At 36.6% G+C, this 10,884-nt stretch overlaps 1 protein-coding gene across 2 annotated transcripts in view; it reads left to right on the plus strand.

Moving 5' to 3' along the window:
- CUNH5orf51 (chromosome unknown C5orf51 homolog) overlaps window positions 1-5,768 on the plus strand; it is a 20,143-nt gene extending 14,375 nt beyond the window's left edge. Inside the window, exons 6-7 of one of the 2 annotated variants that reach the window (XM_039234166.1) lie at window positions 1,535-1,817; window positions 5,640-5,768. In XM_039234166.1, coding sequence (XP_039090097.1) covers window positions 1,535-1,817; window positions 5,640-5,676 — 320 coding nt within the window. In that variant the 3' untranslated portion in view covers window positions 5,677-5,768. The remainder of the gene's footprint in view (window positions 1-1,534; window positions 1,818-5,639) is intronic. The other variant, XM_039234167.1, reaches the window with a different exon arrangement.
- The last annotated feature ends 5,116 nt before the right edge of the window (window positions 5,769-10,884 follow it).

The raw sequence follows: 10,884 nt of genomic DNA on the forward strand, positions 1-10,884 counted from the left end.
AAAAAAAAAAAAAAAAAAAAAAAAAAAAAAAAAAAGAAAGAAGGGAAGAATGAATACTGAGTGGCAACTGTTTGTTCCTGTTTAAATATCTCTTCACTTAAATATATTAGGAACTGGATACAGAGCATCATTTGGGTTTTCGACGGGGGTGTGGGAGGGAGGAACCACTTATTTTTATCATCTCTTTATAAAGATGTGTTGAAGGTCACATAGATGGCAAGTGACATTAGATTATATACGTAAACTTTCTTTTTACTTCATGTAAAATTTTAATGGGGAGAAATCAAATATGGAGAAGAAGAAAACTTAAGGAAAATACCGTATATCAGTTTTATAAGTAAGTTTTAATTATCCTTTTTTCTTTGTTAGCTTTTGTGGGTTTTTCCATTTTATTTGAAAACCTCACTTAGAAAAACAGCATGATTTAAGCTACTGAAAGTTGTTATCTTCAGTTAATTCAGGCAAGTAGCTGTCCTAAAAATTGTGAATACCAAATGCTCCTCCAGTGGGCCTGTTTTGACAGACGTGGGGTTTTGATTTATATGTAGGAAGTCTTTCTTGCAGGTAACTAGTAAACTGATTAGCTGCATTCACAGTGGCCTTTCTAAAATCTCCTCAACCACCCATATGGATTGATGTGAAAGGAAAAGTAGGGATGGGCACCAAAGCCTATTTAGAACCAAGCAAAGCATCAGGAGTCACCAATTTCCCTTATTCTCCCATTTCTAGTCATAGGGTAGTATACTCCTATGGCCTGGAATTTTCTCTTTAGCTTGTTTGTGCTACTAGTGTCTTCTCTTCAATCATAATTTGATTGCACTAGCTCCTAGCTTCCACTGCTTCTTCAATAGGAGAATCAAAAGGGACAGATAGAGTCTCTTTTTTCCAGGGGAAGGAAAAAAACAACAACGTCTACTCCATAGCACTTTTTCCGCAGGGCTAGGTCCTCTTCTGTTTTGGCATCTTGTGCTCTCTGAAAGCAGTCTGCTTCTCGCTACTTCATCTCTCTCAAGATGCAGATTAGAAGCCAGGAAGCCTACGTTTCTGTAGGCTGAATTCTTCCTGAGATCCCATCAGAGAGGTTCTAATTATTTTTAAATTTTATTAGCTAATATGAAACATAAATCTGAATAATCCTTAATATGAATTTTAAAAGTTCTATATGAATTCAGAACATTTTTGTGGCCAGATCTCAGTGATAATTTACCCAGTGTAAAGAAATTACTCACTGATAATTTCTTTAGAACTTAAGAACATAGTGAGCTAAATGATTCTTAAAAAAAAAAAAAATTCCCTGACAAACTCTGTTTTTTGGGGGTTTATGGGATGATGGACCTCTTTTATAGGTAAAACAGAGATAGCAATCCCAATTAAATGCAGATTGTATTAGTGATTATTTGGCTTTTCTAGTGTAACTGTTAAATGAGAAGGGGAAATGTTTAATGACATAAAAGGAATTTATTAGAGTTTTAATAACCAAGGTGTCTTTTTAAACATTTAAATTCTAATCTCTCAACCTAACTGATTCTCCCAGGAATATTTAGTGACATTCATTTGCTGGCTATGATGTACAGCGGAGAAATGTGTTACTGGGGATTGAAGCATTGTGCAGATCAACAGCCAGAAAATCATGAAGTGGATACCGGTGTTTCCGGAGCAAGCTGCATGACACAGAAAGAACCTTTGGATTTCCGAGAAGTAGGAGAAAAAATTTTGAAAAAGTATGTATCTGTGTGTGAAGGACCCCTTAAAGAACAAGAATGGAATACAGCAAATGCAAAACAAATTTTAAACTTCTTTCAGCATCATACTAACCAGTAAGTTCACATATTCCTTTTCAAAGAGAAAAACAAAACAACCCGTGAGATGGAAAAGTTTCAGAAAAGAAGACATATTGACACTGAGCTTAAGAATGTTAACACCAAATAAAGATAACCAGCATGGTTACCTATTTTTAAATGCCATCACCATCTTTCATTATGTATTTTTAAATTTATGAAGGAGCAGTTCTTTAATTTCTAAGATGGCATGTATGTTATTTTAATTCAGCCATCCTGTAACTAATCTAAGTAGGACTCCAGTTTAGTTTTTTAGGAATTTTTTTATTACTTTAGGTGGCTTTTTTTATTGTGACATAAAATTGACCATTTTAAATACTTTTAGATTATTTTTAAGTCTATCTTGAAGCTATGCTTCAGAGATTAAAATCAAGTCACCTCATTGCTAGAGATGGATAAAAAATGGGCAAAATAGAATATTTTGACTAGTATTTAAATACTGCCATTTCCAGAATAAGATAAATAATGAAAAGCCACGAAAGAATTGTTTCATTTTTTTTCACCATGTATTACTAATATATTTAAAATTTTTATGCTATTGGGTATTATATAAACATTTTCAAATGATTTTCCTGTTTTGTTTAAAAGAAGATGGATGGCTTATCAAATGAGTAATGAAGATGAAACCAAGTTAGGTTAGTCCGTCATTAGCTCATATGTGTTTAGAGCACACCTTTTCAGATGTATTGAAATTTTACTATTTTTGTCTTTAATGATAGAGATGAGTGATAAAGGCCAGAGAACCTAACTTGCTATCTTGCTTACAGTATTTCTGTCTACCTCAACTCCTCTCATCATCTTGGGATGATCTGTCTAATACCTTCCTGATACCCTTGACTTCTGTGCCAGTGACTTCATCACATTCCAGAACGTACTGCCATGGCTACACCATGACTGACAATCACCACCTTAAATTTCTCTTTCTGAAATCTTAAATTTCAGTAAGTGATAACAGTTCATATCTTTCCAGGTTTTTCACTTTCTCATTTTTCTTGATTTTTCTTTCCCTTTATTTCTATTCTGTTGTCTTTTTAGCTTCTTCACAGCCTTCTCCTCTTGACTGTTCCTCTTTTTCCTAAACCATCAGCCCCTTTCAGATTTTCTTCTTTCCCTGTCAAGCTTCAGCTTTATAAGGGGCACCAGATGAAGTGCTCTCCACAGCCCCTTCAAGTCCGTTGTCCCCTTGGCCTTCAGTCTAACCATTTTGCACATCTCGCCATTGAATTTATCCTGTCACACACCTTTTCTGGAATGCTGTGTCCTATGTGAAGTTCATGTAGCCCTTCAAGGGGTAATCCCTCTTCAACTTTAGAAGAGCCTTCAGGTTAAGCCTTTTGTTCATTCCTGCTGTGGGTCCTCTCCTTTTCTCATCGTGGCTAATGTAAACCTCACCACTTTCTTCATGTCCTCTATCTCCTCCCTTAGCATATGGCTCTTGGTCCAATCTTAGAAAATTCAGACTATGAGGAGTTCGATTTCTATTTCCCAGCTTTGCTTACTCATTTTCCCCATTTTTAGAAGAAAAGAGGTCACCTGCTTCCTTTTGAAAGCTGATCTCCACCTCTCCTCATTTCCCCTGGGGCTGCTTTTTTTTCCTGCTTGCCCCTTAGGTATTGGTCTTCCCTGAAGGTCTGCTTTCTCTCTCCCTCCCCTTTTTCTTCCTTCTCTCTTTCTCTCTCTCTCTCTTTTTAATTTTAAATATTCCTAGGTGATGTCATTCATAGCCCTGGATGCTTCTGACAGCTATAATGTTAGGCTGACTTCTAGACTTGCAACTCGAATCACAGCTTCTCCTGCTCTCTGAGCCTTCCTTCTAACTGCCTATTAAATATCTTCACTTAGATAATTTTAGTAATTCAGTATGTCCAAACAACTAACCCTCATCTTTCATTTAAAATCCTTTTTGGCTCATGTTTTGTTTTTCTGTGTTTTTGGTTTTGGTTTTGGTTTTTGGTTTTTCACAGAGCAAGGCAACAAAGAATGCCACAATCTAGTTTCTGTCTACCTTCCCGGTTTTCTCTCTGTAGTGCATCCCATGTAATGTTCTAGTTCAGTGTTCTCAGACATTTACAACCCAGGCTGCTTTTTGATAAACATTCTGATAGAGCCTCTTGGTACAAGGAAAAATCTCCCTATCCCTGCCCCTGTCTCCTTACTTATCCTTACACAACAGATATTTTTATTTAACATAGCTTTTTAAGCAGTTTTACTATAAAAATACCTTTGTGCTTTCTAAGTATAAAGATTTAAATCATTTTTGGTATGTTTTTAGAACCACAAGCTCCCCACCCCCACCTTTTGGAGCATCATGATCAATTGCAAAGACTTCCAGTTCCTTTCCCAATGTGCTGTGTGTTTTTCACCTCAGTATCACTATTCTTTGCAGATCTTATTACTTCAGCCGGGAATGCTTTGCCCTTCTTTGTGGCCAACTGAATACTTATGCTTTAGGACTCAGCTCCAGTGATTCTGGATCCATAAGGTTTTTTCAGCGCTTTTCAGTAATGTTAAATGTTCCTCTGCTTCTGTTCCCTTAATATTCCTTCCCATGTTATCAAACAGGGAACACTGCTTTATAGTTCTTTTCCTTATGAGTTGGTGGACTCCATATTTAAAAAATGTATCTTCATACATTGTGCTTAATGAATGGTAGGCCCTTAGTGATGTTTTTTGGTTTGGTTTGGTTTTTAATTAATAAGAGACATGGTTCTTAAGTGCCGAACTCTGCACAAAAGGGTTGCTGCTATTGGATTCCAAACCACCATGCCCTCTACACCAGTGGTTAATAAGGCAAAAAAGAAATTAGTTCTCAGAGGAGTAAAGTATTATATAGATTTGGAACCTGAGAAAACCGTAACTTTCTCTTCAGAAACGGGAACTTCCATTTTGCCTTTATGACCCTTGGGAGCCACTTGGGTCTTTCACTGTCTGGTATAGTTATGAGGGTGCTACTGGGTGCTTTTTGTACAACTTTTCCATTCCCCACGTAATTGGAGAATAATCTATAGACCATAACAGTTAGACAGTGGTTTTTACTTGGGTGTATTACAAAACAATGAACAACAGGTTTTTGTATGTTTATGTTAAACCTAAGTAAATTCTATTTCATTTAGTGCAGAGTATCTTAAGAAAACAGATACTCTACATCAGGAAAGCACTATAATTCCCTCATCAACAATTTTTATGTGCCTGCTACGTGCCAGCTTTCATCTTAGGTGTTGATGACACAGCTTTGTAAAACATCATTTTTTTGGAGTTTATGTTCCAGTGGAGGAAGTTAACACATTTGAAGAAATAAATGTATTATGTGTTAAGTGGTTAGTGCTCTGAAGAATAAAGCAGGGTAAAGGGGTTGTGTGACTCTGGAGAAGAATGCTGTTTTATGTATGGTTGTTGGGAAGGCATGATTATATACTTTAGCATTAGCGTTTTCAAATTCTGTCCCTTTGGTTAAATGCCTTGCACATTCAATACATTCATAAAGTTTCTTCCTTATGAAGGTTCTAAGGAATGAGTCAGTCACTACTTAAGACCTTTTTTCCTTCGATTACATTTAAGGTGTTCTGCAGTGTGGGCTTCACTAATGAGTGAGTGGGAACCTAAAGGCCTTGTTGTGTTATTACACGAGGGTCTTTTCTCCATTTCGAGTTTTCTGATGGTTACTAAAACTGTTAAAGGATTTTTATTATAATCCTTAAATTTGTGTGTTTCTTTCGCAGTGTGAATTTTTTTATGTTACGTAGTTAAGTTTCAATGTAGGCTTTGAAACTTAAAGGCATATCTGCTTTGTGGCATTTATAGGGTTCCTGGCTACTATGAATTGTTTGATGCTGATTAAGTTTCATGACAAGATTTTCCCTCATTCCTTTGCATAGAGTGAGGTAAGGGTTATGGCTGAAATCCCACAATAAAATTACATTCCTACCTTTACCCTCCTACTGTGGATTCTGTGATGTTCATTGAAGTGAGAACTGTGCCTAAACGTATTCTCAGCTTCGTTTTAATGGCATTCTTAAAAACACACAACTGGATGACATGCTAGTTTTGTATTGCTTGGCACTCTTGCCACCTTCCAGGGCTCCTTTTCTGGCTCTAATAAGGACACCCTATCTGCAACAGAATCCAGGATTCTGTAGTTCTCTAGTGTCACTTCCTTCTATTATTTTTAATACAATATGAGATAACATGTTAGGAAGTATTATATTAAAATGCATTTACTGTATCCATAAATAAGTACGTGTTATACTGGTGTTCTTCATTGTTCTTTGTTTTCTTCTAGTGAAGATTTCCAAGTAAAATGTTTTGGAGCATATAATTTTTTAAATAAAACCATATTCCCATATTTGTATTGTGTTCTTTATTTTCTTTTATACCTGAGTGTTGTGTCAGAATGAAAACTTTCCATGTCTCTGTTTACTTTGACCTCTGAACATTATTTCTTATGGTGTTAAGTATATTGGTTAGGAATATGGGCTCTGGAGCCAGAGATCTGAGGTTAAATATTAGTTAGTCTTGTCATGTCCTAGTTATGTGGCTCCACATAAATTACTTAACCTTTCTATACCTTAATATCCTATTATTTAACAAAGGAGCACTAATAGTACCTACCTCACGAGTAATTGAAGATTAAATGAGTTAATGTTCTAAGTTGCTTAGTTCAATGCTTAGCACATTCTAAGAGCTCAAAAGACTTAGTTTTTATTATTTTCTTTAAGTCTAGTTCTGTGTTTCAGTTCATCATGCTGAAAATATACTTATCAGCCAGAGTAATTGAGTGACAAACTCTGGTTCAGGCCAGTGAGCACTCATTCACTGCCTTGTCAGTTCAAGTGGTGCTAGCCTTTCTAAATGAGAAGCAAGTTTCAGAAAAGAAATTAACTGGCTGGATAGATACCTCAAATGTTTGTTTTAGGGATGGCCAGAAGGAAACCTACAATTTTCTGAAAGTTTTCAGCCCCGGTCTCCAATGTATATATACTCTGTATACCAACATCAACAGTTACCTATCAGCCTGATTGACTTGACTTCTAGTACCTTTTTGGTCACACTTAACTTACAAGTCAGAGGCATTTAATGAAATATTAGTCATCCAATATCCTGTTTAAAAAATAGGTTAAACTAGAATATCCACATGATTGAATGGTATATAGCTGTAAAAAGCAAAGCCAGATATTTCTGTATAATGCTATGGAGTCGTCTTAAGTGAAAAACAAGGTGGAAAATGTGTATAGTACTATTTAAGAAAGGGAATAAATGTGTGTATAACCTTGTTTGCTTGTCTGTGTGTGTGTGTGTGTGTGTGTGTGTGTGTGTAATTTAAAAATTTTTTAAAAAGGTACTTATGGTGGGAGGTATGGAGAAAGGGACCAGATGGAGAGGGGACCAGGATGGAAGCTAGACTTCTCTGAATATACCTTGAATTTTGTACATTTGACTTCGGAAGCATGCACTACATTTTTAGGAAACAAGATTAGATCTAAATTAAAAGCAACCCCTAAAATTCCAAAGCAAAATAAAACAAATGAGCTGTATTGTGCTCATTCAAGTTGGCTTAACTACACAGAAATATTTCAATTATTTTTAAAGAACAATAATTTGCATTTCCCTAGTGGATATCCCCAAGGACTATGAAGAAATCAAACTCATCAGGAATTATAGTTTTAATAACACTGCTGATATCATTAGAAATGCTGATTTTCGGTGTTAGGGAAAAGAGACTAAATTGGAATCAAAGAAGGTAAGTAAAAATTCTGTAGTTCTGAAGTTGAATAGAAAATAACAGTATGAACTCTTATTTTCTCTACATAAAGACCACCAAAGAATGTCCAAATACCATTTCCTATTAAAATGAACCAGGGCTCTGGGGCGTGTGGGTGGCTCTGTTGGTTAAGCATCTGACTCTTGCTTTGAGCTCAGGTCATGATCTCACAGTTTGTGAGTTCGAGTCTCTGGGGATTCTCTCTCCCTTTCTCTGCCCCGCCACCCACCCACCCCCCACCCCCAATAAATAAATAAACTTTAAAAAAAGTGAACCAGAGTTCCCTGGAGATGAGGCTGATTCTCTATCATGGGCGGGACAATCAAATGGTTGATGAGGGACAACTTTTATTTAATCATCTAATCAAAGAAATCATAAAATTAGAATAGTACTACTTCACAACTTGTAAACAGTAATCACTGATAACTCTTAAATGCTTGAGATGAAAAGATTATGAGGAAGTTGGTAATAAATGGATCAGACTTTAGAAACCATTGATCAAGTTTGAACATTAGAAAATGGGAATGACAATTTGAGTACACAATACCACTTAGAGATATTTTGCAAAACCTACCTAAATTTGATCAAGCCTTAGAGGAATGGGTTAAAGACCCCATTGAAGGCCTTCAAGAAAGTCCAGAATGTGGTCCTGGAAGTCCAGAAAGACCAACCTGGTTTCTTTATTAGTTGCAAAGGAAAATAAAGGAGAGGGAACCTACAGAATGAACAAGTTTTAGGAATAGATCAACCAAATGTAACAGGTGGATCTTGTTTGGGTCATGATTTAAAGAAGCCAATTGCAAAATATAAATAAATATATATACTTGAGGCAGGTGAGGAAGTTAAGCCCTGACCAGATACTTGGTGATTTTAAAGAACATTAGTTAGCTGATAATAGTAAAGGGCTTATGTTTATTAAAAGTTACCTTAATTTTTAGAGACCTATACTGAGATATTTAGGGATGAAATGATATATCTGGGATTTGCTTAAGAATAATCTTGATTTGGGGATGTGTGCATTGGGTAGAGATAGTGACGGAGCAAGATTGATAAACTGGTGACTTGAATCAGCTAGTGGACACATGGGATTACGTTACTTACAGTAATAATTTTCACAAAAAATTATAACCCATACATTTATAAGCGCTCACACTTATTTGTAAAAGCTGAAAATTATTTCAGTACTTGAACTGATACACATTTTTTTTTTCTTGTGCTAGTTCTTTCTTGGTCCTAGAGAGGGAGAAGTGCCAGATGGTTAATCAATTCATGGTTCTTTTACTTGTGTGGACAGCCTTGCAGAAGTAAGTTTGCAGTTGGATTGCTTATTGGTCATTAGCAACAGCATGCAAGAAAAATAATGAAACTTTAAATTCAGATCTTACAGAACCTCAGTTATCAGGCTTTTTCAGATTTCTGTTATTTGAGATTTAGATTCCTGGATATTTACTTCTGAAGTGTAAATTCAGGCCAGTAAGTAGTGTGTCCATTATTAAGCATTATTAAACAGTCTGCTTAATATATCTGAGGGGACAGTGTGTGTGAGCGGTGAATGTATATTATGTTAAATATAATTATATTTTAAAATATTTGTATATACAACTTACATAAATGTTCCCTGTAGCCTAACATGATCCTTATAGATTTCAATAATTTTATGAATTTGTTGATCCTGTCTTCTAGTTTGAAGGCTGTAAAAAAAAAGTGGGGTTAATTTTTCAACAGGTGCGTTGGGTTATGTTTGGTGTCTTCACAAAAAGAAATAGAGTTGCAGGTCCTGGATATTGTAAGCAACTACTGGCTGACAATGAGTTAAGCCAGATTATGTAGGGATTCATTTATTGTGTCCATTCTCAAGAATGTGGATTTTTAAAGCCACTGGATTGTTTTGAATGGGGTATATTTTTCTTGTTGCGTGGTATAACAGTGCTGTCTTGCTTTTTATTGAATAATCCTAGAGCCTTAAAACTATGTATTTATTACATTAGATTGAAATTATCCTTTAAGAAACAGATGTAGCTTTGAGCAGAGTGTTTTGGATTAGAATGAAGTAATCCAGCTGAAAATGAATGACATAGTACTAAGTAAGTATTTGTGTCCTTTTACCAATAGGGACCATAATCAGTTCAATATAATAGGTTACCCTTGTTGAAAAGAAAACCACAGTCCCCAGATGGAATCTTTTTGAAGGGCCGCACTTCAGCAAACCAAGACCTTACCTACCTGCAGTTTCAGCCCCCTCAGAAATGTAACCTTTAGCCAGTCAACAAGGAATCCCTGGCCAGCACTAGGAAACTTACTGATAGACCTCTTCCGTTCCCCTTAGGAGGATGACCTTGTCTACAACAGTGTACTTTTTGCCAATAATTTACTTTTTTTCTATTCTTTTTTTTTTTGCCTGTAATGATTTTTGTCTATTCTCTGCACCCAAGATCAAGATTCTCACTGATCAGCCAGCCAGGCACCACCTGGCCCCTTTTCTGCCTTTTAAAAACCTTTCTTTTCCTGCAGCTCAAGACAGCTCCTTTCTATTTGCTAGTTGGGATGCTAGTTGGGATATTCATGAATTGTGCAATAAAGCCAATTTGATCTTTTAAATTATTACGTTGAATTTTTGTTAATACCTTGTAATGTGGTATAATATGGTATAGCTTCCTAAAGCCTTTTCATAGTTAAGGTCGGACAAGGTGAGTAAAACGGATAACTGTTTCAACAGATTTTAAAAAAACACTCACTAGCAGGATTTGAACAGTACCTGGCTTCAGTATTCAGGCAACAGTTTTCAAAAGTATCTTGCTTTTCCTCTCATTCTAGCCCTATTTTGCTGCCCTTTTATGAGATGCCTACCTTCAAGAATTTTTAAATGTACCTATATTTTAAAGTAGAGCGAATATAGACTCCTCACCTTGGCGCAAGGTCTTTCATGCTTGAGCCCCTGACCACCTCTCTACTCTCTGCCAATCTCCAAGAACACAAACAGTAAATCAGAGACTGAAAAACAAAAACCGTCTACACCTAGCAGTGCAGTGCATAAAATAGCGGAAGGGAGCCATCTATTGAATAAGGATCACCTAGGCCCAGATGAGGTGTAAATGGGTCTCAGACAGAACGTAACCAAGTTACAACGCGGCCCAGAGACGTCCAGTGACCGAGGTTAGCGCGGCTGAGGTCTGAAGTGAACGGGGCGGGGGCGAGGGCAGTGAGCGGGAGCTTCGGGCTCGGTTCCAGGCAGCACGCGACTGGGCCCCGTCTCGGTTCCCTTCCGGGTGGGGAGGCCGCCCGCCGGGG

This window comes from Hyaena hyaena, unplaced genomic scaffold (assembly GCF_003009895.1).
Source record: "Hyaena hyaena isolate Hyena2069 unplaced genomic scaffold, ASM300989v1 scaffold_83, whole genome shotgun sequence".
NCBI lineage: Eukaryota > Metazoa > Chordata > Mammalia > Carnivora > Hyaenidae > Hyaena > Hyaena hyaena.